The 25,023-nt window shown below is 48.9% G+C and overlaps 11 protein-coding genes across 11 annotated transcripts; 5 read left to right on the top strand and 6 right to left on the bottom strand.

The window, feature by feature from the left end:
- Positions 1-1,199: 1,199 nt before the first annotated feature.
- Positions 1,200-2,445, top strand: N7473_004816 (uncharacterized protein; the record flags this gene model as incomplete). The annotated part of the gene is made up of 2 exons (XM_057150756.1): positions 1,200-1,765; positions 1,824-2,445. 2 exons carry the CDS (start codon positions 1,200-1,202, stop codon positions 2,443-2,445), a joined length of 1,188 nt encoding a protein of 395 aa, XP_057010866.1.
- Positions 2,446-2,719: 274 nt separating this feature from the next.
- On the bottom strand, positions 2,720-3,100 carry N7473_004815 (uncharacterized protein; the record flags this gene model as incomplete). The annotated part of the gene is made up of 1 exon (XM_057150755.1): positions 2,720-3,100. The coding sequence occupies one exon, from the start codon at positions 3,098-3,100 to the stop codon at positions 2,720-2,722; it is 381 nt and encodes a 126-aa protein (XP_057010865.1).
- Positions 3,101-3,679: 579 nt separating this feature from the next.
- N7473_004814 (DUF3712 domain-containing protein) lies at positions 3,680-5,078 on the bottom strand (the record flags this gene model as incomplete). Its single annotated transcript, XM_057150754.1, has 4 exons — positions 4,752-5,078; positions 4,274-4,701; positions 4,095-4,216; positions 3,680-4,045 (listed from the first exon to the last, which is right to left on the bottom strand). Exons 1-4 carry the CDS (start codon positions 4,835-4,837, stop codon positions 3,680-3,682), a joined length of 1,002 nt encoding a protein of 333 aa, XP_057010864.1. The 5' UTR covers positions 4,838-5,078.
- A 1,003-nt stretch (positions 5,079-6,081) lies between these two features.
- Positions 6,082-7,766, bottom strand: N7473_004813 (pseudouridine synthase family protein; the record flags this gene model as incomplete). The annotated part of the gene is made up of 2 exons (XM_057150753.1): positions 6,082-7,455; positions 7,524-7,766. The coding sequence occupies 2 exons, from the start codon at positions 7,764-7,766 to the stop codon at positions 6,082-6,084; spliced, it is 1,617 nt and encodes a 538-aa protein (XP_057010863.1).
- Positions 7,767-10,273: 2,507 nt separating this feature from the next.
- N7473_004812 (acyl-CoA thioesterase) lies at positions 10,274-11,265 on the top strand. The gene is made up of 2 exons (XM_057150752.1): positions 10,274-10,448; positions 10,536-11,265. Exons 1-2 carry the CDS (start codon positions 10,369-10,371, stop codon positions 10,999-11,001), a joined length of 546 nt encoding a protein of 181 aa, XP_057010862.1. The 5' UTR covers positions 10,274-10,368; the 3' UTR covers positions 11,002-11,265.
- A 448-nt stretch (positions 11,266-11,713) lies between these two features.
- On the bottom strand, positions 11,714-12,214 carry N7473_004811 (uncharacterized protein; the record flags this gene model as incomplete). Its single annotated transcript, XM_057150751.1, has 1 exon — positions 11,714-12,214. One exon carries the CDS (start codon positions 12,212-12,214, stop codon positions 11,714-11,716), a length of 501 nt encoding a protein of 166 aa, XP_057010861.1.
- Positions 12,215-15,531: 3,317 nt separating this feature from the next.
- On the top strand, positions 15,532-15,804 carry N7473_004810 (uncharacterized protein; the record flags this gene model as incomplete). Its single annotated transcript, XM_057150750.1, has 1 exon — positions 15,532-15,804. One exon carries the CDS (start codon positions 15,532-15,534, stop codon positions 15,802-15,804), a length of 273 nt encoding a protein of 90 aa, XP_057010860.1.
- A 957-nt stretch (positions 15,805-16,761) lies between these two features.
- Positions 16,762-17,916, bottom strand: N7473_004809 (zinc-binding alcohol dehydrogenase family protein; the record flags this gene model as incomplete). Its single annotated transcript, XM_057150749.1, has 1 exon — positions 16,762-17,916. One exon carries the CDS (start codon positions 17,914-17,916, stop codon positions 16,762-16,764), a length of 1,155 nt encoding a protein of 384 aa, XP_057010859.1.
- Positions 17,917-18,251: 335 nt separating this feature from the next.
- Positions 18,252-19,770, top strand: N7473_004808 (Zn(II)2Cys6 transcription factor domain-containing protein). The gene is made up of 3 exons (XM_057150748.1): positions 18,252-18,399; positions 18,466-18,771; positions 18,862-19,770. The coding sequence occupies exons 1-3, from the start codon at positions 18,307-18,309 to the stop codon at positions 19,648-19,650; spliced, it is 1,188 nt and encodes a 395-aa protein (XP_057010858.1). The 5' UTR covers positions 18,252-18,306; the 3' UTR covers positions 19,651-19,770.
- A 31-nt stretch (positions 19,771-19,801) lies between these two features.
- On the bottom strand, positions 19,802-21,746 carry N7473_004807 (uncharacterized protein). Its single transcript, XM_057150747.1, has 6 exons — positions 21,374-21,746; positions 21,177-21,295; positions 21,053-21,114; positions 20,971-20,996; positions 20,564-20,913; positions 19,802-20,507 (listed from the first exon to the last, which is right to left on the bottom strand). Exons 1-6 carry the CDS (start codon positions 21,549-21,551, stop codon positions 20,067-20,069), a joined length of 1,176 nt encoding a protein of 391 aa, XP_057010857.1. The 5' UTR covers positions 21,552-21,746; the 3' UTR covers positions 19,802-20,066.
- Positions 21,747-23,869: 2,123 nt separating this feature from the next.
- On the top strand, positions 23,870-24,586 carry N7473_004806 (VOC family protein; the record flags this gene model as incomplete). Its single annotated transcript, XM_057150746.1, has 1 exon — positions 23,870-24,586. One exon carries the CDS (start codon positions 23,870-23,872, stop codon positions 24,584-24,586), a length of 717 nt encoding a protein of 238 aa, XP_057010856.1.
- Positions 24,587-25,023: the final 437 nt, after the last annotated feature.

Genomic DNA, 25,023 nt, shown 5'->3' with positions numbered 1-25,023 from the left:
GCTGCTGCATATTGAAATCCCTGCTTCAAGAATTTCGTCATTGATCCCTAGGCTAAATTACGGATTTCATAATTAGTCGGATATAATCCGACTCGAGGCCCGGGATGCTTCTTCTTGGCTCGTCTTGAAGATCTCCGGTGTGGAACGAGGGGCAGGTAACAATTCACTCAAAACGGGGCCATCGGTTGTCTTCCCACATACTCCGGTGACAGGCCCGGGACTATACGTTGACATAACACCAATGCCAGCACATAACACACCCGTACAGATTCCAATTGTCGAAGAATAAATATTAAAGTGCTTGATGGAAACTTCTAGATTCTTGTTTTATTGCAGAACTTAGTAACAAACCTGTAGTACGAATTTCAACTCGAATTGGAAAGCGGGGAATATCGCTAAGGGATGATGGCACCCTGGTCAAAGCGCTCAAAACGGAGAAGCAAGGAAAGAACAAGGTGAGCGCCTAGGATAACATGCACTACAGGCAGTGATTGACATGATTATTTGCCGAAGAAGACCCTGGGAAAGCTTCCCCGCAAAATCTGACAACCCTGGCGGCAATTGGACCCTTAGGAACCGGCGCGTCTGCGGGTATTTTCACGGTAGTTACTTCTCCGTTCTTTTCAAACCGAGACATGATTCAAGGTGGCGGAGATTGTCCGAAAGCTTCTAGAAGATCGTCCAAATCTTGTCTCAAACTGGTGCTAAATTGAAAAAGCCCGGGCCAGCAAGTGATCTTTACAGGTAAGCAGTAAGCAGTGAGCGGCATCTAGGTGCCGACGACACTGTACCCCAGCTTGTACCCCGCCTAAACTATGGAGATTACTGAATCATGAGAAGTCAACCGATTCCATTAGGCTAATAGAAGTAAACTTAAATGGCAAGATCGTCAATTGCGATCATGAGTTATGCATGCTCGCCTTTAGCCTGAATCTCCAGGTTACAACGCTTGTCTTAGAGCTAACGGCTAAACGTCTGTGCAGCTGAAGGATTAGGGCTTCAACGACGTTGAACCTTCTCAACACGGATATTTTCCTGGTTTAAACAGGAAGAGAACCTGGGGTCCCGGCATATAGATCAAGAACAATATATATACTGCGGCGAAGATTGGATGAGATGCTTGAAGCCCAAGAGGAAAGAGCCAAATTGAGATAACTGCAGTCTAGTAGCTTTCTCATTGATATACCCGATTCGGAAATATGCTCACCAAGCTTTTGCTCCTCGGCCTGGCCGGCCTCGGTTGTGTCGAATCGGTCAAGCCTCCCTTGAACCCACCACCAGCACCTCCCCCTCCTCCACAAAAACCACCATCACCATCACCACGGCCGTGGTCCACTTTTGCAGAGAATGTCATCTACCAGCCTGGCTCAAGTCACTCCGTTCTCTATCCCCGGCAAGTTGAGCTATCGGATGGAAGTCTCCTTGCGACAGCTTCGTTTGCGGGCGATAAGACTCCATACTTCCCCATATTTCAAAGTGCAGATGGTGGTGCTACCTGGTCCTGGATCTCCAACTTGACTGACCAGGTGAATGGATTGGGAATGTCAGCCCAGCCTGCGCTGGCAGAGTTGCCATTTGCTGTTGGCGATTTCCCTGCCGGCACGGTTTTGGCCAGTGGAAACAGCTGGGGAAGCAAGAGCACGAACATTGATATCTATGCCAGTAAAGACAAGGGCCATACTTGGAAATTTGTCAGCAATGTGGCGAGAGGTAGTGGGCCGGATACTACCAATGGAAATCCCTGCATTTGGGAGCCATTCATCGAGTGAGTTGTATTCCGCCCATGTTTATTTTTCGACACACGCTAAAAGGCAGAATTAAAGATTTTTCAACCACACTATCGGCGTGTTCTACTCCGATCAGCGTGATCCACTACATGGACAGAAGCTTGCTCACCAGGAATCGGCGGATTTGAAATCCTGGGGACCCGTGATAGATGATGTGTCTTATCTCAACTATACCGCTCGCCCTGGAATGACCATCATTTCCTACATTCCCCCTCTGGAGAAGTGGATTCTGGTTCACGAGTTCCCAGGAGGCGATAGCTGGTCTGGCGTAGGCTATCCGGTCTACTATCGAATGTCCGATAGTCCATTTGATTTCCGCTTTGCCTATGGTGTCCCCATCATGGTTAACGGGGTTCAGCCCAACGCATCTCCTTATGTGGTCTGGTCCCCATCCGGCGGTGATAATGGAACTATCATCGTTAGCGATGCTGATCACAGTGGTGTTTTCACCAATACAGCCGGCGGCCAGCCTGATCAGTGGGAGTTGCATGACACACCTCAGGCACCGGCATACAGCCGGAGCTTACATGTCTTTGAGAAGCATCCGGATCATTTGATGATACTCGGTGCAGGCGTGTTTGATGCAACGGTAAATCTGCCGCTTTACCTCAGCGTTGTGAGCGTAGAAGATACCTTGAAGAAGCCGGCCGGGAAATAATAGGGAAGCTTTGCAGGTCAGCATGATCAAGCTGGCCGAGAGTGACCGAGAAAGCAGCCCAAGAAAGAGGTTTTGCTTAAACAAACTTTGAATGAAATAAGGAGAGATGGAACATTGAAATAATAATAATCAAAGTTTCGAGAGATATCCTAGCACTAAGCAGATTTCACTGCCTGTAGCGTAAGAGACGAAGAATCCATATACGCTGACATCTAAGCACAAGTAAAATCCAGAAAAACAGGACTATTCATGCAAATGCCATTAAAAAGACTTATCACTCTCCAGCCCACGGACTAATCTGCTCCCACACAGCCTCATACTTCCCCTCCTCATCCACCTCCGCCATCAACATCATTTCCATCTTCTTAGCTAGTTCATCCCCCATCCCAAGAGAACATACCAGTCTCGCCGCAATCTTATTACCATCCTGTGCAAAGAACTCAAGGCTGGAAGTCCAGGTATGGCAATTCGCACGAAAGAAGGCAACTTTTCCCACCGCGCCTTCGAAATTTGTTTCGTCCCCTCCGGCCATGAAGCGGATGTAGTTGGGACTTATGGATGATTCGGCGAATGAGCGTGCCTCTGCAGGGTCTCCGGTGAAGATTTGATCGATGAAGGATTTGAAATCTTCCGGGGTTATTTTGGGAGAGGACATGTTTGGAGATGTTTGTGTTTGCAGGTGGTCCTGTGGGTAGTTGTGTCTTGTAGTAGAAGTGAGAGGCTGATACCTAACAATCATGGCTCTGTACGTGCTTTTATATTTGACAGAATGATGACAGCGGCTGAGGCCTGACGTACGCCATATAATTAGTGAGTGGTAATTATTCTGGAAGTGAAGGCCCTCAGATGGCCAAGGAAGTAAGCACTAGAAACGCCAATGCCGTTGGCTTGCCTCAGAATGTGGATGACGGAAGTGCTTTAGGTTAGGTTATCCCCAACTTCCAGTTACAACCGGCAGTCAACAGCCTTCCCCGCCGGTGGCTTGGTTGGTAGCTTCAGCTCGGCTGTCATTTCGTTGAGCCTTGCGCGTTTAGTGGCTGGGAGGGTTGGGGGCGGGTTTCGAGGGGTATTGCACTTGGCGGATAACTTGTTAACTTGAACATGTCTTTGGCGCCTCTTATTTGGATATCTTGGCTAATAACTTACATGAAGCCCGAAGGATTGGGACAAGCCCCCGGGGCTTGACAAATTCGTCTGATCACCCCCCAATATTTGAAACGAGCTGAATGCTCTCTTACACTGAAGGGCTACTCCAGTTAGAGTCAGAACTGAAGTGCATCATCCCATGAATCGTGTCCACTAATAAGTTCATGAATGGAACACGAGTGGTAAGGGTAAGGTTGTTCAAGATCTCTTCATAGTAGCCAATATGATGACCTTTATAAATGGTCGAGTTTCCGGTAACCGAAATCTCTATATCGCCTTCTTCCAATGCTTTTGTTTGGGTGGAGAGAAATTCGGAGCGATTCTCAAGCACGGTCCCGAGATCTATCCAGCCACTAACATTAACAGTGTTATTTCCTGGCTTTAGCACGAGGTCGTACGCGGTCGCTTGTCCAAGAATTAGGTCGGCACTCTGGATGTTCACAGTCACATTGCCCTGCAAGAGTTAGCGGGGTCCATTACCGAATACAAGTGGTAAGCCTGACCATGGCAATCGTGAAAACCGAGCGGTTGGGCAGAACTGCAGTTGCCTTGAAGTTTGTGCCATCATCCTGCTTAGGAATCAAATAGGCAGACGGAACAGAGATGCCGCTGAACTTGTCCAGGCCTAGGAAGCTACAGTTAGAGTAGACTTCGTGCCACCTAGAGAATTTGAATCGCCTACCGGTCAGTTCAACATCTTTGTCTAGGGCCAAAGACGCCTTGAGCGCCCCAATATGGCCAACTGTAGATCCCTTCACTGATATCACAAAACGGTCTTGATACACCGCCGTGGCTAAGATTTTCACAAACTGATGCTGGCTGAGGATTTTGTTGTCGCGCTGGGTCAAATTGATCATGTTTGTACCTCCCTTCAAGCTGAAAGTCGACAGCGCCGCAATAAAGTATGGCTCCATCGGTTTTTCATCTCGATTGAACAAACTCAGGTTGAGGGGGTCAGTTCGGATTTTAACAGCCAAAGGAATATCCAAGGAAGTATCAACAGTGAATGTGACTGTGTCTGGCTTGGGATCCAGGACCGAGGCGGAATACACCAGAAGTTTCGTATTGTCGACGATTCTCTGCGCTATGGCAGGAATAATAACTAGAAAGCTACATAAGGGTGAGAATGTTACAACCAAAATTTGGAAACAAATCCTTACAATATCGGGAGGAAAATTGCGAGAAATATGATCGATCCCACCAAGTAGCAGCACCAGAAGCGGCGCCAATGTCTCCGAAATTCCATCCAGGGTATGTCGGCTCTTCTCAAGAGCTCTTTTGATGAAGGTTCAAAATCCCCCTCTTCAGGAAATCCAATCTGTCTTTCTCTGCTTTTGGCTTATTTGATGTACTAGGAAGCTTTCTGTTCGCTTCATGGACACGGCTCACATTGGTGCCGTTCGCCGCTATAACGAGGATTTCGGGGGACAAAAAAACCTAAGGTGACTAATGAAAAGAGACAGAAAAATTAAGATTCATACAGAAAATCTACATATCGCACTTTTATAGAGATTTAAATTTTGTTAATACATAAGTGGCAGACCTGATGTTACGCACCTCCTGCATAAGTTCCAATAGTCTCCTCCAAAGATAGGACCACCTCCACCATTCTACACACGCACGATATCACCAGGGCTAAGATTTACATAGTTAGGGGTTTTCCTGCACCCGGTTTATACACACACATGCGTACCAAAATCTTTGAATTTGATGTATCGAGACATCCTCATTCCTTGTACAGCAGGGACTGAATCGTGAATACGAGGGACTCAGCTCGCCACCACACTGTGGTAGATAAATATTCCATTGAAAAAGGCTAATACCATGCTGATCTACCAATTTTTTTGTTGTACGAGTTTAGTTGTTTTCTTTTTTCTTGTCTTTTCTCCCCTTTCCACCCCAAGATAAATGTGGCGCTCAATAGCACTAGCTAGGTTTGGAATATCGTCCAAAGCGCAAGTATCTTTCAGTAAAGAGAAAAAGCGACGAGGTGCGGTCCAGTTTTCAATCATTGAAAGTCTACCCCACGCCAAGAGCAGCGTAGGCAGGCACATATGCTAGAAGCCATAACCATTGGTCTCCTTCTTTCAACTACACAATCTCACTCCTCAGCCAGCCCGAACTCAGATCCCATCTACCTTTAACATCGCGGCCACATTAGTGCTAGAGTATTGAACACGTACTTGTTCCAAACCGCCCAAGGTCTAAGCTAGTAACAAGTCCATTGCCGCTAGACTACACACTCTCCCCCAGCATTAAATCAGCGCATTCTACGAAGTAATTACTTTATAATACTTGAAAAATGAAGAGCAGCAGAGTGGTGCTGAAATGCTATGACAATCACCCTGGATTTGATTGTACCTGGGCCGGAAATCTGCCTTTCAATATCTATGGAAATATATGGTATCATGAACCAGAATGAATCTTTTAGGCAAACCAAAATGCAAGTTAATCCACAACGCAAGTCACCAAAAAATGGCATAAGATCATTCAAGGGTTTGAAGCAGGTTGTGTCTCCGTCTCCTTCGACTGGGGAATATCACCATTCAAACCATGCCTCGGGTCCGAAAAGTCCACCATCCCCACACCCGTCAAAAGCACCGTACTAGACATGGGCTTGGCCGGCTCATTTTCATCATCAACACCAATCTCCGGAGGAACAGTACCGTGACCAAACACAATCTCTTCACTTTCGGGAACAGGAGCCCAGTCGGGAACCTCACGAGGCCCCTCCGATCCAGGAGGTGGGAGACCCCAAGAGGGCATTGGACTGCGGTACCCCCAGTTACCGTTACGATCGGTGTAGGCCACGGCGTGTAGGAAGATACCGAGCTCGTGGGGACCGGGGTCGGTATATAACTCTGTTCCGCAGACGTCGCAGAATTTGCCGGATAGACGCTCGCCCTTGCGCTTCTCGTACTCGTCCGAGGCGGCTTGTTGCTCTCGGGACATGATCTCTGCCAGAATGGCGGGGTCGGTGCCTGGGGGCACATTCGGCGCAGCGGTCAAATGAGTGCGGTATGAGACTGTGTCGGCAACTTCAGTCTTGCCCATGCGATGGAGTCGCTCCATGATTTCATCGTCACGGTCACCACTTGTTTCGTTACGGCCGAGCTCTGGTCCGAAGACGCGACGGTTGGAGTAGATAGGGTCGTTGGTGATCGGATGACCCAAGAACTGGAGGTGCACTCGGATCTGGTGCGTGCGGCCAGTCAAGGGGAAACAGTGAACAATACTGTACCCCTCATCCTCATTGGCGAGAACGGGCGGAGGAGTCTCCGCGCGATCGCCATGGGCATCGTGCTGCTCTGCAGATGCAACCGCCGCCTGAGGAGGATAATAGGCGAGACGACGGAACTTTGTCGTGGCAGACTTGCCTGTAGCGCGCACACGATTGAGACCCAGCTTCGGACTCACTTGCATAATGGGCTGGTCGCAGACCACCACGCCGTCGGGGAACTTGCCCTTGACGCGAGCGACGTACTCCTTCTGCACGGTTCGCGCCATCAAGGCACCGGCCATTTTCTCCGCGCCCTTGGGATGTTTTCCAATAAACATCAGTCCTGAGGTGAGTCGGTCCAGCCGATTGCACGGTCTAGGAACCCAGCCATGGCCTCGCTCGGCGCGGAGAATCTCAACGACGGAATTGTAGTGGTATCGACCCGCAGCGTGGACGGGCACACCGGCCGGCTTGTCAATGACAATTAGATCATCGTCTTCGTGGATAATACCGATCGGAGCGCTGGTCACGGCAGGTTCGTGGCGGTGGGTGGTATGCGAGACAACCTGGCCGTTCTTGATGATAGTATCTCGGCCGGCGGGCTTGCCGTTGACGCAGATCAAGCCGTTATCGAGTGCGGCCCTCTAATAGATATCTTGTTAGCATTGACTGCAAGATCATGAGCCTCTCAATGCGCCCGATTTAATCATACATAGTAATCCGGTGCCCGGTCACGGAACTCAGACGTAAAAATATCCTCCAACCTTTTACCCCGCCATCTCTCCTTGCAGTTCGTGTTATAAGTGTAATGATACGGACGAACACGACGCAATCCCCGTTCCATATAATACGGCGCAGGCCATGGATCGCAAGGGGTGACAATCACATCGGGAGTTTTTTCGACAGGGTCTTGAGGAGGCACCTGCAAAGAGGTGTCGACGTTGACGAGGGCCATGCAGGGCGGTGCGGGCAGGGGGTATTTGCCTCGCCGCAGCAGATAGGCCGTGATTCGAGCTGAAGGAGCCAGCGAGGACGGCGATTGTCAAAATAAGGCAGTCAAACTTTCGCTCGGGACGTGAGTTTTTTCGGCGCGTGTTGAATGTGTTGCGGTGTTGAGAGTGGCGGATAACAAAGTTTGGGCGGAAGAAAAAAATTGCGATTAGCGTTTGATAAGGTCAGGAACGTTAAACCTTCCAGTTGACTATGGGAGTGAGGAGTAAACAATATTTACTACTAGTAGTTGACGTGTGGGCTTGGCTATAGTATGGGATATCCTTCCTGAGAAACACTATAATTACTATTTTGACGTTTTCGACTATAGATTATCTACACCCTAGATAGATTATTTTGTATCTGCATTTGCTCATATCTGTGCCCTCCATGATATTGCGGCCCACCCACCGCTTCCGCTTATGGGTGCGCCCTAAATCCCCGTCACCCCTAAATCCCCGTCACATTTTTACCATGCGTCTAAAAAAACCATCAAATTAGATAACTAGCCTAAATAAAAAAGATCTCCTCGCTCCAGGGCTACTCTAGCCGATTCGGTAGACCTATCAATATCCTCCTGGGGCCTCTTTGGCATATCCAAACCAGTAGCCTGCTTATACTGCTTCGCAAGCTTCCTCTCCTCCGCAGCAGCCTCTTTCTCCTTTCTAGTCTTGATTGACCGATTCGCATCGCGAACGCTTAGTATACCAGTTTGGCTAAGCGGTTTAACCTGGCGCTTGGTAATTGGGCGCCTCAAGGGCTCCTGAGCGGCCCTAATTCGCGAAACAGTCGCTTCCGCCATCATAAGCCGCTCGTAGATTATCCTGTGGTGATTGTGAAGCATTGCAATATCTCGCTGAACCTTCGGGTCAAAGGTAGCCACCTTCTTTGATATCTTCTTCTGATTCTTCTCTAGCGCTTCAATTGACTTCGGAGGGGTATTCTCCACGCTTGATGATAGTAAATTTGTAGGCTCCGGTGATGGAGTTCGGGGTTCTCCATGAGCGCGAAGATCAGGTGCGTGAAGAGGAGTAAATTCTAGCTGGCTAGCTAGTTTATCTACTATATTTTGGCCGTTGACTGGCCAAATACCACGATCTTTGAAGGATTGCCGAATAATTCGTTGGTTAAATGCCTTCGCTCGTACAGGCCCAATTACCCGTAGAAAATCCGGTTTACCACATAGCTGACCACCCCAGAAAGATAGCTTATTATTCATAAGCCGAAATTGCTGCTTATAGCTCAAAAATGGCTTACTATTAAGTGGCTGACAGAGATGTGTTGAATGAGGTATAAAGCCGAATAGTATAATATCAGCTAACTCGCATATCTCAAGGAATTCGAGGGTAAGATATACTCCGTGGCTATCAAAGAGTAGGAAGCGCTTTTCACCCTTTTTTAGACGGTCGGGTGTAGCAGTAGCTGAAATAAAATAATATAGCTATTCAGAAGCAATTTCATCAGAAATCCAGCCATTCGGTGAGGTAGCAGTAAGTGTGTTTAGAGGTAAATCCTCACTATTATAGAACCAGCTCTCTATAAAGACCCCGCCGCTTTTAAAGATAAATAGCGGATCCATTTGCCAGCCGTCAGCAGCAATACATTCGAGTGCAGTGATAGTTTCGCCTCGCTCAGCTTCAGCAAGGTCAGGGCAGTGCAATCTACCATTAATAACCTTACGAGACTGGCCCTGGCCAGGTTGGAAACCACACTCATCGAAGTTATAGACTAGCCTTGCAGGGATATCCTTTAGCAGGGTTGCAAGCTGATCATACCAGAAAGAGAGAGCCCCTGCATCTTCGGCTTAAATGCGCTTTGATTCCTTTAGATTCTGCTTCACTGGAGCGAGGGATAGGTGCTTTGGAAGGCGTGATATAAAGTAGTATGCCCAATTCTTGCCAACCGGCTGCCGACCCGCATCAGCGCGCGTAAGGGCCTGATTTGCCCACGCTTCTATAAGCTTTGCAGTAGGCGGTAGGTTCCAATCGCACATTTTGACTATCCAAGCAGTCAAAGCCTTCTCCTGATGTGATGTAAGCGCATTCTTGCGCGATTCAGTGGTAGAAAAGGGCGATCGGGCCTTCTTGACGCGATCGGCAAGGGTAGTTCGAGACACGCTAAATTCACGCGCAGTTTTAGCGATATTCGGCTTTTTTTGGTGTAGAACGGCTTTACAGGCCTTCTGCAGGCGATCCTCGTCAAAATTGGAGTATTTAGGCATATTGGGTGGTTGGGAAAGGGAGTTGAAATCGAATGGTAAAAATGTGACGGGGATTTAGGGGTGACGGGGATTTAGGGCGCACCCATAAGCGGAAGCGGTGGGTGGGCCGCAATATCATGGAGGGCACAGATATTAAATGTTGAAATTCAGATGAATGCCGCGCTGATCACCCGCTTACCTAATCTCCACCCGACCTCGGCCCAGTTTCCCCGAGGCTGCGGAGATGCTGTCGCATGGAGAACAATTACCCCAGCAGTCATTCTTCCTTTCGAAACCGCTGGACGGTATCAAGAGTTGAACATTCAATCAATTTATCCAATAAACCCCAATATCCACCCATACAACCATGGCAGCTTCAGACATCCAGGCCAAGAAGAGCCGCAAGCGCAGCGACTATGGCTACCACCAAGTCCACCAGACAAGATGGTAACCGCCGCCCTCTTCAACAATCCCCCACCCGATAATTATTATCACGAGTTCAAATCCAGCTAATATGATACGATACACAACTAGGTTCGACAACGACATGTACGCCCACCTAAACAATACCGTCTACACGGCCCTCTTCGACACAATCGCCAACGCCTATCTAATCGAGCACTGTGGTCGAAACCCCTTCAGCGTCAATAACCCCACACCCACACCCAGCATCCCCTCCTCCTCCACTGGGCAAGAATCCACCCTCAACATCGGCGACGACCAAATTGGTCTAATCGTCTCCACACACTGCGACTTCTTCGCCTCGGTCGCTTTCCCGGATATACTGGAGGTGGGGCTGCGCGTTGCCAAGTTAGGCTCATCGAGCGTTACCTGGGAGATTGGGGTTTTTCGGAAGGGGGAGGAGGATGTGAAGATGGTGGGGAGTTATACTCATGTTTTTGTTTTGAGGGAGACTATGCGCGTTGGGAAGGGGGGAATGGTGAAGCAGGTGAGGGAGGGATTGGAGAAGTTGCTGAATTCGCCGGGGGCGAAGCTGTGATGGGGACGGTAGGTCTGGTGAGGTGTGATGTGATAAGAATTGGATTGGGTGTACGGAGATATAATGTACATGTGCATGATTTCCGTATGCAGATAGTGCCATAGGGATATTCCGATTTTGAGATTAAGCAGTCTGGAACCTAAGATAAAGCTATAGCTTTCTAGGGCCTAGATGCGCCCATTGGGTTGCATATCTGCAGGCGTGTCGAGATACGGTGCAGGATAGATTATGCATAGAGCTGACCGGGACTGATGTGAGTAGATGGATTGTACAGGGAAAACTTTCAAGGAAATTAAGTTGATAACCGAAGCGAGGTATATTTTCCCACTTGTTTAATTCATAATTCATCATCACGTCAAGTCTATGGAATATGCGCCCCTCCGTATGGAATGGGATCGATCGAAGGCCTGGCCTCCCCGTCCATGATTGCAGATCACTTGAAGTGATCAATAAAAGCAAAGTCTAATCTAATAATTTCTATGACGACCGTGATAAACGTGAACCATCATTAGACTGACCCAAAGAGAACATAACTCAGACCGTTAAAATAGCAAGACCGTTAAAATAGCAAAACACTTTTATCTTAAACCGAAAACATTGACACGCTTGAACGCTTCCCGAAGCCATAAGGAAAAACAAGGAAAGCGCTAACAGGTAAGCGTCGGGAACCATGCCCCTTTCAGATAGTACATAATAGTTGTTGCTCGAACGTTCAGTCGAACTTGCCAGCGATGACACTGCTGCATCGGGACACATTGGCACTCGTGGGAGGAGAGGCGCCACGACGCATGGTCTCTCCATCCTCATCAATATACCACTTGGGGTAGGGACCAGGAATGAATCGACCCTGGGCATCCCAGCCAGCGACCCAGTGGACGCCGTCGTCGAGTTGGAAGAAACGGAGCTGCTCGGGTTGACCACCCTTGTGCAGCGGAGCCGAGAACCAGCGGCAGCGATCTTTGAGCTCGGTTTCGAACATGTAGCGGTGGAGGATGCGGCAGTACACCAAAGCAGCCGGGACTTTTTCATCGTAGTCGCATCCGTCACGGCGGACGAGATGCCAGCCCCGACCTGGGAGGAACTTGTATGTTCCCGGGACGGGGCTTTCCCAGTGCTGTTCGCGGTTCACATTGCCATCGATGCGTTCGCCCTTCTGGAACCAGTAGGACGGGCAACAGAGGGTGCGCAGGCAGAGGAAGAGGTTGGGGGCCATGATTGGAGATGGCGATAATTTTCAAGAAAGAGGAAGGCGGACGAAGCTGTGGGAAAGAGTCTCAATAGACTGCCCAAAAGTAATAGATATGGAAGAAGTCCGAGGGGGTATTGTGGACAAAAGCGCTGGAATGCAGAATGAATCGAGGGGACGAGACAGATGCTATAAGTGGACGTCCATGGTGACAAGTAATCGAGATCAATCAGTCGAAATCGAGTTTTTGAATAGGGATTTGGAAAGAGGGAATCCTTCGGCTTTCACAGAAGCTCAGTGAAGGTCCCTGGAAGGATGTGCTTTTTGGGGAAGCACAAAGAAAGTCGATTGGCGACTGCAGCAGGCACGGGCCGTGGTCCGAGGAAAGGACTGGCTGAGAAGGTCCAATGAGGCCGGGATTTGGGGAAAATATAAGAGAGATATGGAGTCGAGAAGTCGCGTTATCGTTGCGGTGAAGGACGACCCGACTTCCCCGGTTTGCGAATATGAAACAGCTTTGGCGGGTCGGGAAGGGCCGTGATAAGCTTGCAGCTAGTTTCGGGGGGAGCAGGGAACAGCTTTTTGATGCTGAGACGAGAAGGTGGAAGCTGGGGGAGGTGGATGGGGAAGAGAGCAGGAGAAGAGAGATCCGGGGCGAATCAAATTGGAGACAATTGAACTGGGGGGATGGGGCAGTTCAGAAGTCGGCGAGACGCAGACACAGTCGCGCAAGACAGCCGGTGTTAGAGGTCAGCGCAGGCGCATGGCACGAATGAAGCATTTGACTGGAGGAATGTCGACATGGCTGAGTTATATGGCTGGGGAGTTATAGGGGGTGTGGGAGTCGTAGTAAAAACAAGAATTGTGTGAGCGATATTCTTGACCCTATTAGGGCGGTCTGAAAAAGTCAACTTGCCACCGACCCAGTCAACTTTTCCGATTCGAGTCGTCTAGACTCCGCCAAAGCTATGGTGACGATGGAAAGCGTGGAAAATGTGGACAAAGTGGACACTCGTTAGGGGAGCCCCGTTTGGTTGTGTGATCGCTGATATTTTTTTCACTGTGGAGCCTCTTCCCGAGTCTTGGCATCTTTCAATGTGGTTCGTGGGTTTTGCAGGGTTTTTTTGGCTGTTTTTTGACTAGGCTGCTATATTTGACGGAATTGACTTCGTATTCTCTTCCTTTCTATGAATAATAGTGTGCCCTCTTTGGTCTAGTATATCCTCACTATCCTTCAAACTGCAATTGTGTACTATTCCAATTAGCAGGATCATCGGTCTCGCCCATCTTACACTTGCACTCCCAAGCCCTTGGCATAACGCCTCGGTAAGCCGTTTGTGGTGTGGCGCGGTCCTCGTGGGTGCTGCTTTTTTCAGCCTTATGCGTTGGTGGCTCAAGAAGAGTCAGAGCTCACTAAGCTCAGGCCTCAGACCCTCTGACGCATACTGCTATTTTTTGTTTGAACTCTCCCGAGCTGCTTCTTTGGGTTAATTTTCCATGCTTGTCGTTGTTTTCTTCTTTCCCTCTTGGACCTCCCATTCTTGGCGACCGGGCAAGATCGGAATACACTTGTCCTGCTGACTCCGGAATTCCCCTTGATCTCGTATACCTGATAGTACACTCAGCTTTTCTCAATCGAACCATGCATCTCTCAACGAGTACGGAGTATGTTCTCTGCATTGATAGCCCGCCAACGATACATGCCCACTTCAATTCAGGCTCTGCGCACAATCTAGACAACTGTATGCGACCGCTGTTATAGAGCTCGTATCAGCGATCGACTAGGGTTACACACCATCTGGAATCCCGATTCCGAATGACCAACAAGATTGACTCTTATATCTCTGATCCATGCTCTTTGCTGATACAACTTGGAAGGTCCTAGCGGTAGTAACACCGACTTGCTTTTTCGAAACTCACGCTTTGTCCAGCAATCTGATATCTTGCTATGACGGAGGCCGACCGATACAAGCGTGCAATGAAAAAAAAAATAAAGATCATAGAAAAATAAGCTGGAGATGAATCACTACTGTCCATCAGTTTAGATGTGTTGTCGAGTCGCACGCAAATGATTAGGAACGCCTTGAACCGCTTTCACTTATCTACATATCTCCAAGAAGCAAGCTCAATCACCAGACAGCTAACTAACACGAGAGAAAATTGGTGAACAAAGCCCCTTCGAGGACTATCGATATCTTTTGCTTGGCGAGATGCCAGGCATTATCTAACGGACACTTGATAAGTGTGCTGTAGTCTGCCTTGGATGGTTTGTTGAATCTTTGAGGCCTTTTATGTCTACGAGCTATACTCTTTCGGAAACCAAGACCTGCCTACAATCTACTGCTCGATCCAAGGCCAGTTCAGTTCAGCATGGAACCTGAACCTATCTAACCCCGTAATTCTGAGAATACGTTGTTGTGTAAACTATACTATTTTAACACTGACCGTCAACTCGACGATATGTCTTTGAAAATTTTACGGAACTAGGTTCGGTCGCTATATTGTTGCTTACCTTGTCGCATATTCCAACCTGAGAGCTAGAGGCTCATCAACCCAGGCAAAATACATCTTCGCTTCGACCGCACTTTATTGTTTAACTGGCCAAGGCGCATACCAACTGGCAACGAACCCCCTTTTTCCGTATGCCGCATGTCTTCGATTACAAACGCCGCTTTCAAGGGATCTACGTGGCGCGGGGAAGACCCGAAACCTTGCGTTTCAATACGAGGTTTGCACTCAATCGGACCTATCATCGATTCTGACGGCTCCTCAAGACTGAGTTCTGCAGAGCGCCCAACCGCAATCATCGCAGATCTACATACTACTGTAGCAACAACTCAAAAGACCTTGCTGCTGGGAATGAAGTCTCGTGATAGCACCGAAGTTGCTCAATGACCCCGATCTATAATCGGATGACTGGGAAAGAGCAACTTCTCTGCCAGAGATAGTACCGAAGACGCTGAAGTTTAACATCTTGCCCGGCCTGCGAAGAATCCAAAATCTCTGTCCCCATGGTTACTTTCCTTTTTCGTCGAACCCCTCAAGTTTAATGCGAGCTACAGAGTCGCATGTTCATGATGCGAAAGATTGTTGGCACATCTCCACAAACTGGTAGTGATCGACCGTCGATCAACTTTAGCCTCTGCCTTTATTGATCGATCCCGAGCCTCATTGGAAACTTTAACACAAACTCTTCGTATCCAATGGATGATCTCCAGATCAAAATGGATTGATACCGCGAACTCGAGGTGCCTCGCGATGGGAATCATCTATAAAGGATGCAATCGCTAACAGTCAACGGTGCGGATTCCTTATTCAACTAAATTACCTCTCATCCAGCCAACATGAAGGTCACTACCGTCTTCCTCCTCTGCTCTTCCGTTCTCGCCGGCGCTCTCGCCGAACCAATGCCCCTCAAGCTTGCTACGAAGCTGCCGGAGCTCATCCCCTCCGGACTGGAGAGCCCAAAGTTGGCAGAGCGAGACGTTTCTTGCCCGTCTAACTATCCTTGGCTTTGTGATGGCTTTTGCTGCCAGTACGATTATTGTTGTACGAGACAATGCTGTGCTCCTGGCACCGACTACTGCAGTAACGGTTATTGCTATCGCAGTGGCTAAACTTGCGTTATCTCCTGCCTGAGTAGGTGGTCTTCACGGGCATCATGGTTGAATATAGTTGACAAAGTTGCAGGCAAGAAGGGTTTGAGCCCAAGCTCATTGACAGAGAATGAGTTCGGTCGGAAATATAGTGGAGTTTTGTTGAAAATGATTTTATTTGTATTGAATTGTGTTAGCACTTGAGTGATAGCACAGAAACATCCAAGAATCAATGCTACCGGCCATAAATGCCATCATTTAGTGATTCCCTTTTCAAATTTAGTCCCTGAACTCCGTCACCACGGTAGCTGTTCAAAAACGAAAAGGAGAGTATGAACTGCCCTTTCTGGCTCTTGATTGCCGATAGTTTAGAAAGAAGAAAGCCCGCCTGTCATGATTTGAAAGAAACCGAACTTCTCCTGCCATGAATCAAACCCGATACCTTCTAGTTCCCTATATACTTCGCCCTGTTAGTGCATTGCCATCCACGGACACTGAAGAACATCACCAAATGCCAAGTCGATGCCGTATAGTATACACTCCCCCATTTCACCCCCTAATACCATTAAAAAGACTATTAAAGAATAAGAATTCGTAAAATACAAAGCTATAAGATATGTTTCTTCACTAGGAAAATAATGTTACAAAAAAACTCGAAAAAAATGTTCTCACCTCGGGGTGTGCCCGGCGGTCCGTGGAGCTTGAAGCGTCAACACTGGCCCAGTACTTTCTTCTTTTGTTTGCCCACTCCTCCAAGCCAAACCAATGGTTCACCAATTTATGGTGGCTACCAACTAGGCCATCGGAGGGGGGGGATCGTTTAACCTGGAAGATGATCATAACCTTTCGAATCTCAGATTTACAGAAAATTAGATGGCTAGACTGAGAAGACTGCATGATTGAGTATATCATGCCCTGCGAAGTCGACAACACACCCTCTGATCTAAAATCTACGCCAATATTGCTCATGCCAGCCTTTCACTCCGAAACCTCAACGACTAACTTCGCACAACTCACTCCCTGAAACAGCACATCCAACCCGCCATTAATAGCCCCCAAACCCTTTCCCACGACCCTCGGCTCTGGACTTGGCCTGATAGTCCCGTTGGTGAGGTTCTCCCTCCCCCACGTCCCTAACCAGTACTGAAACTGGGCCAATCTCTCCCCTTCCTCCCAGGATGGCATCACAAAGATGGTTTCCACCCCATCCACGTCCTCCACGTCTGGAGGGATGATCGGGGCAGACCCAATCTTTGCATTTCTTTCTTCCACCCCTTGGCCATCACCGAGGAAAGCCTTAAGCACAGCCTGACACAATGCCAGCTGACCCATGGCAAGGAAGCAGTACCGAATCACCAGGCCGTCCTTTCGCGCCGCCGAAACAATCGAATCCACAACACTCGGATCCTTGTAATCGAAGACACAATCCGCGCCTAGGGTGGCTACATACTTCTGATTCGCAGCACCAGCCGTGGCGTACACGGCGGCGAAAGAAGAATTGGGATCATCGCATAGCAGTCGGGCAGTTTGCACACCCATTGTGCCCACGCTAGAGGAAGCACCCCAGATCAGGAGGGCTTCTCTCTTCTGGCTTTGATGATCCTGAGTCTCTCCGTTGGTATCGGTGACAAATGCGCAAGATGAAGAGGCAGTTGCTTCTCCAATACGTGAAATCCCCATCATATCCCACGCACTGAGGGGGACCTGGATGGCGACAGGCAAAGTTGCTGCCTGATTCCACGAGATACCCTCATTTGAAAGAGGCATAGCTTGCTGCCAGGGGACGAGACATCGCTCCTGAAAGACCCCATAGTCAGGATCGCAGGACTTCCAAACGGAGGCAGAGTATGCGGCGACACGGGTGATGCCTGGTTGGAAAATTGGACCCATGCCTTCATCGACAGGGACGTTTTCGCCGACGTCGAGGACTAGCCCCGAGAAATCGAAGCCGATGATCGTCGGGTAGCTGGGTATGAAGAGGCCTTGATCACGCATGTGACAGTCTGCCGGGTTGAGGGCGACGGATTTGACCTCGATGAGGAGCTCGCCTGGGCCTGGCTTTGGCGTGGGCCGGGGTTGGAGCTTGAAGGGTTCGCCTTTTGCGAGGGAGATGGCAGCGAGATGGGTGGTCATTCTGGGTTGCTCTTGAGGTAGACTGAGTCGGTATTCAAGTTCAAGTTTTGTGGTTCAGATCTTATTCACGATAGGCTTTTTTCCCATGGAAGATCAAGGGATATACTTCCTTTTATACCTTGAACTTTCATTGCAAGTTTGATTCATTGGTAGTGACGCGATTTTCCAACGAGATCTATACAGAGTAAAACCCGTAGCCAATCAGAGGCTCGTGCTCCCGAGGAGCAGTTAGCGTGGAAAGTGGAGCATCCGAAAGTGAGTTAGCTTATGGGGGCGACGGAGTACTTAGTGGTCCACCTTTCAGATCTCTCCAGAACTGAACTCCCATTGCGCCCGGGAAGATATCCCTCACGACCAGCACATGCAAGGCATCGGATAATTGAATCAGAAATGGCTCTGACCTGTCCAACAGAGGTTCAGCAGGCCAGAACCCGGCGAAGGTCGAGGTTTGGCTGCCGGAATTGCAAGCTTCGAAAACTCAAGGTGAGTGGCTCTAGCCTCTCAATAATCCAGTACTTGTTGCTGACTGGGTTTGCTTGACCTGCCAAGTGCGACGAAAGCAAGCCAAATTGCAGGAGATGTAGTTCGTTCGGGGTATTATGCAACTTCACGTCTAATATACCGGACCTCCAGCCCGTCGCCGCGAATGCAGGACGGCCATTGGTGACTCGAGGAAAAGCAAAGCTTCAGCCTTCTCTCACAAATGCTGTCTGGACAGCTGATGCATCAACAACCTATCAATTGAACGCAAAATGTCAGGATTTTATCACACGGTATCTTGGACGAAGTCTGGTTACTCCGGATGACCCTAATATGATACAAGTTAATCGCAAGCTTCTGGAACTAGCCTTCCACGTAAGTTATCAAAAGAATTTCTCTCTCATCAGACGGGAGACAGCAGATTTAGCCTCATGGACCTGACCTCGGCTTACATGTTTTTTACAGTACCCATTCTTAATGCACGCCTCTCTAGCCGTCGCACTCACATATGATCGCCATCTAAACGGCTCCATAGACAGCCATCGCACTCTAGAAGAATGCTACCACTGGTCCCAAAGCACATCCCTCCTAAATAAACGACTGCGAGAACCAATTGAAACCAGCGACAAAGATCCAATATGGGGTACCGCAGCAGCACTGGTTATCTTAACCTTTTCATCCCCAGACGCAGATACACCAGAACAATCCTGGCCTCTTAGGGCCACCGGCTCCTCAGACTTGGACTGGATACGCATGGGCAAGGGCAAAATGTCACTATGGGACATGGTCAACCCGCTACGATCGGATAGCCTTTTCAGCGTCATGGCTGCGGCTTTTGCTCATATGAATTCCCCTTTACCAGAAGGAGGTATAGATGGAATACCAACGGCCTTGGCGGCTGTGTGTAACCTCCACGACTCATCTACGGCGGAAACGAATGCTTATTTCCATGCTGCACACACGGTATCACAAATCATGGAGCTCCCGGATAGCGATGTCGCAACGGGCCACGTTCAACTGTTTATGAGGAGTATCGAGGGCCCTTTTGAGGACTTGCTTCGGGGAAGGGATCCTGTCGCGCTATTGTTGCTTTATCTATGGTATCGCAAAGTAAGTCGCTGTATTTGGTGGATTGAACTTCGGGCGAGAGTGGAGTGTCCTTCGATTTTCTTGTATTTGCGACTGTATCATAAGGAGAATGGTGATATACTGGCGTTTCTTCCGGGTGGGACTCGGGCGGACAGGTGGAATTAGGCAGGTTTTCGAAGCGATTCGAACCACGCCTAGAAGGATTGACACGAAGCACTGCAACAGTGGTCCCTCCAATTTGCATTACCAAATACACTCAATCATAGGGGTTCTTTTCTGTTATATAAGTCTTGCACAGGAATACTAATGAGAATCACCATATTTTACTTGAAGTTCAGGGTATCTATTCACAGCAAAGAACTGCCGAGCCGACTAATTGAGATGAACCGAAAACCATGCCGCAATGCCAAATCACCCATCTGTGACGCTCGCCCAAGTACCCAAGATATCTTCATCTTCGTTTTCGTATGTAATCCAGAGTGCAAAAAGCTCTTTCAACTCAAAAATGGTTATGCACGCGTCAACCAGGTCAAAAATCGGTATCGTAAAGTCATGAAAAATGGTACAAAACGTGGTCGAAATCAGTTCTTTTCGTCCACAGCTGAAGTGCTGACCGGCTCCGGTGCAGCGCCATCATGTATCTCTTTGGAGTGGCGAGTTGTCTCGTCTCCCGCGTCGAGTGTGGTACTTGCAGGGCCAGGTGAGTTGCCCTCCGAGACGGCCGGGGTGCTATCTGGCACACTTTCAGCTTTATGGCCAGTTCCTACGGCACCCTCGGCGAACGGCGCGGACGGAAGGGCCTGTTTCTCTCGAACCCAAGGGAGGAGGTTGGGTAGAGCTTCTTGGACTGAAGCGAAGCGGGTGCGTGCAGTAGGCGCGGCAATGTCGTCAACGTAACGAATGCCGCCCTGTCCGCGATTCTCGGCCCAAGCTTGTTTTTCACGACGTAGGTCGCTTTGAACCCAGGGGATGGTGATCAATGTCCATACACCTGCCCAAGCAAATGGCAAAGTCCAGCCCAGCTGTATGTCGTGTTAGTCGAGTGCTCTAGCAGCTAACCAATCATCTCAACACTTACTGTGAATGCAACGGGCTCCGACACGGTGAAGATAATTGCGGTAAAGACTGCGGCGAAGATGATAGATCCGCCGCTCCAGAAGCAATTCATTTCAAACAGCATCTTTCGGAAGTATGGACTTGATAGGTATCGGGTCCGGAGCGCATATCGATACATTTGACCTCCACCTCCATCAACAGCCACCACATCCTCAATCAGCGCGTATAGTGCAGTCGGCATAACGGAACCTTTCGGGGTGGAGGAGATTCGGAAGGGTGCTTTGTAACCCATCATGCGGAGGACATCGAGGGTAAGGTGGACGAAGCCGAAATAGAACATGACGGTCGGGAGAACCATAGCGACAAGGCGCACTAGAAAATGTCAGTTATGATTGCGAGCAAGGAAGTGCGAGGCGTTTGGGAGCTAACCATATGGTTCGGTAGGTACGGTTCCACTATACTTTGGTTAGTCTGTTTGCAATTGCACTTGAGCGCATCAGCTCCAACTTACACGATAAGCTCAACGGCCAGAATGAGCCAGACAATGGTAAAGTTGATGTGGAAGAAGTCCAGCTGGGCAAATTGTTAGCGCACTTCTATCGCCAATTTGCCTAACCTCAAAACAGAATACCTACCCATGATGCCTTAGCATTCAATGGCCGGGCGCGCGAACTCTTGCGACGTAAGTGGTACAATCGGTAGAAGTATTCAAAGACGGAGACACCGCCCAAACAAGCGGTGACGATGGAAAAGACTGCCGCACTGTATTAGAGATTGACCGCGTGAAATAACCTAACCTCAGGTTCAAGCTGCCCAACATCATCCAACATACCCAAATTATGCGAAAGATCGGTGCAGTACCATAATGTCCAGTACAAGATCACCGGCTGACCCAACGTATCAATGACGAAGATTGTCCAAAAGATCGCGATAGCCTTCTTCCGAGTATGCAACGAGTAGGGGAGAGGTGGTAGTTCGGAGGGCAATCCGGAGATGGTTCCTTCCTCCATCTGCGTGGCGATGGTGGCGGATCGCGCAAAGCTGGGGAGAGGTGGTTCAGGAGTCGGAGATGGATAGCACAACGGCCGGTTTGTTTATTGACGGAGCGCTCGTTAGGGTGGGAAGGTGTTGTAAGGTTAGAACATGGTGGGTTCGTTTGAGTAGGAGAGTTCTTTCGAACGAATGGTCGACAGGGAAGACAAAAATCGACCGTAGGATAAAGGTTCGTCTAAAAAGCGAGTTTTCAGTTTTGCGCCGGACCCGGAAACGACGGAGTAGAGCGTGAAACCCGTGGGTACTTCCGCGGCCACGTAAATTTGGCGGAGGAGTGAAGTACCTGACGTAAGGTGGTCGGGTGATGTCATCCAAACATGCACTTAAAATACTCCGTACTTACCAGCAAAAATGAGTATAATCAAGTATCCACACTGCTCAACTATACAAAAGGGTATGTTTCAAAGCACTCCGAACAAAATATGTCCAGAAACCTGCGTCCGCCAGGCAGGGTTCCCCCCGTCATATTAATATCCTCCAGTCTCGGCTGACGTTCAATTTTTCTTTCGACCTCCGTGTGCCAAGCACGCCCGCCCAGAGGCGTTTTCTACTCGCCACTACGGAGTACGACTGGCCACCCGGCCGTATCAGTTCGGCGCTCGCGGATTGGACTGCCTCCGAAAACAAACGATAGAACCCCATCAGCCCACGAATATCATGCACTAGTTGCAGATCGAGACCATGACAGAGATATGACGGTCGATTTGTCAACACGCCCGCCGGAGTAACTAATTCACGAACTGTCTCTGCCACTACATATATTTCATTTTATTTCATTGTCTCATCTGCACCAAAAACAGGAGATGGCATCGCGAATGGAAATCGGGATTCGTCTCAGGTGGCCGCCGATCATATCCATCCCGATCCCTGGGTCCAGCCCAACTTTACCTCTGTTCATAACTTTGCATAAGTACTCCGTAGTCTGGCAACAGATGAAGAAGACCCCGAAGGTCCTTGGGCTAAAGGTTTGATATCTGATTCCCCCTCTACACTACTGCTAACTACTCGGATTCTATGCTATAGCTCTTTTTCTTAGAAATTCTTGCTGGAACGCCCTATACATTCGTGCAATAATTGATTGCCTACACTCCGTATCCCCGTATTTCGACCCAAATTTGGATCCTGACTGCCGGTCGCACCCTGGTCTGCCGGGGTTCCCGATCGGGAGTCGGCGTTTTGAATCGCCGTGAGTCGGTCTTTGTGGAAGATTCCTGTATGGCCGATTCACGAATTCGGATGGCTTCGGAGGCTGCAAATACTCCGTAAGCCGCTTAGAAAGGCATCGAGGATAACTCAATTAAACACTAGTGCAAGAACTAATCGCGATCATATATGCTGCAAGTTGATAGCAAAATATATGGCCGACATAGGGAGGGGCTACTGCGCCTGGCCGACCATACTATATTTTCCTTCTTAAGGGAGTCATAACGCTAGGCGACCCTGCCGATAATAAGAGTCACGAAGGCGCCTACTGCTTCTACTTAAAAGCATGGAGCTCTATGCTCCCACATCAAGCAATCCCTCCTTTTGGTATTCTCCTCAATCGAATCATAGGCCACTTGGTAATGCCAATGAAATCACCCCACACCCGTTGTTGAGGCGTGCCATTCAACGAAAGCTGCTTCGCTGTTCTATGATCTTGTGGTCTTACTCCGGACTGATTGCCAGTAGTAGTAGACTTACTGTCTATCACACGAGGCGTCAATGCTTTCTTTCCCTTGTCTTGGCCAGCACACCGCCCCCCAATGCTACTAACAAGTAACATGTCACGTTCGGAAAGTGAGAAAGTTTGTGAAGCATTGCCTCAGAGTGGAGAAGCCAAGATATAAGACGCATCAAGTTTCGGATTACTGACTTCTCTGGAGGAGCAGTTTTAGTTTTATCTGCATGTCGCGCAAGACTAGCTTTTTTGGGTGTTACGCAGCGAAAAAAGCGTTCAGCTGGTAGTATGGGGGCCAAATTAAAGTGATTGCCTGACGAATCGCATCTCCTGATTGGATAATGAGTTTCTATGAAGCCGCACCTCCAGCATCCAGGTATACACTAGCCTCGATATGGGTGGACTGCCAAGTTTAAACCAACATGCGAGGAGCATCAGAGCATCCATGGTAAAATATGGTAAGCAGAAGTATGCCTTGTCGGGGTGGGCAGAAGAATGCACTGACATTTAGTATTCCCAGAACTTATAAAAGCAGGCAAGAACTCCCAGGAACTGGACTAAATACTACTCACACTCCCGCAAACCATACACAATCTCTTCGCATATATTATCTCCATGTATTGCCAATCACTTATTCCAAGGTGCTTGGCACTCCTTCTTGCCTCGTGTACCCATGCATGCTCTCCTCGATCAGACTCGGGAGACCCCAACAACCCTATAGTCGTTGGAAACGATGGTCCTGCTCCCGCAGCAACTCTGGGATACGCAATTAACCACTTCGGCCTTCTCACGACCAATCTCGAGGCCATGAAATATTTTTACGGCAACATACTTGGTATGCGACTTCTCTTCGACGCCCATGTCACACCCGAATATACCGTGACGTACATGGGCTACGCTCAGGGTGGTCGCAACGGCACTGGCTTCCAGAGCGGCTCCGAGCTTTCCCGCGACAAGAACAATTTGTACGGACTTCTCGAGCTCGTCCAATTCAACGTTTCAGATGATCATCTCGTGGCATCGACCAAGCGGACCAATACGTTCAGCCATGTCGGGCTTATTGTTCCTGATATAGCTAAGGCACAAACATATCTGCAAAAGAACGGTGTTAAAATCCTGAAGGAGTTTGGTAAACCTGTCACGGAGATGACTGGCCCGCTGCAGAACGCCTTTGGGATAGGCGAGTACGCGGGGGCGCACATCGTTGCGAAACAGGCCTTGATCAAGGCGCAGGGTTTGATTGGATTAGAGTACTTGGTGATGGTTGAGGATCCTGATGGCAATATGGTGGAAATTCAGCAGCAAGAGCCTCCCAGCAGCTCAAATTTGTAGCTATGATTCTGCTACGCAGGACTTCGCTGTGATGGATAATGTTTTCCGTGTTCCAGATGTTAATTTGTTTGGTACACAAGACGTTTGGAGTATGAGCCAATAATCTGATCCATACGTGACATGTCCGTGAAAATTTATATTGTAGGAAGCTGGCACCTGGCTGATTGATCCATTTTGTAAATCATGCTGTTCACTGTGAGTTATCGAAGATTTAGTTTGTCCCACATGTTGCTTAAATAGTGAGATGTTTGATATTTAGTTAGGCGTAACGTTGATGTTTGTTGACGTGTATCTTGCTGCCTCAGTATACAGGCAGCAACAGCCGTCCTCGTCTGATCACGTGATGAAAAGGCAGGCAATCCGCCGAATTCCATCGACCCGCGTTCGAATCACACTTTTCGCTCCCGAAATTTTCATCCCTCTTCAACCCTTTTCCT

This window comes from Penicillium subrubescens (genome assembly GCF_028828155.1).
Source record: "Penicillium subrubescens strain IBT 31985 chromosome Unknown utg000003l_segment0_segment0, whole genome shotgun sequence".
Taxonomy (NCBI): Eukaryota; Fungi; Ascomycota; class Eurotiomycetes; order Eurotiales; family Aspergillaceae; genus Penicillium; species Penicillium subrubescens.
This window is presented reverse-complemented; position numbering and strand designations above follow the sequence as displayed.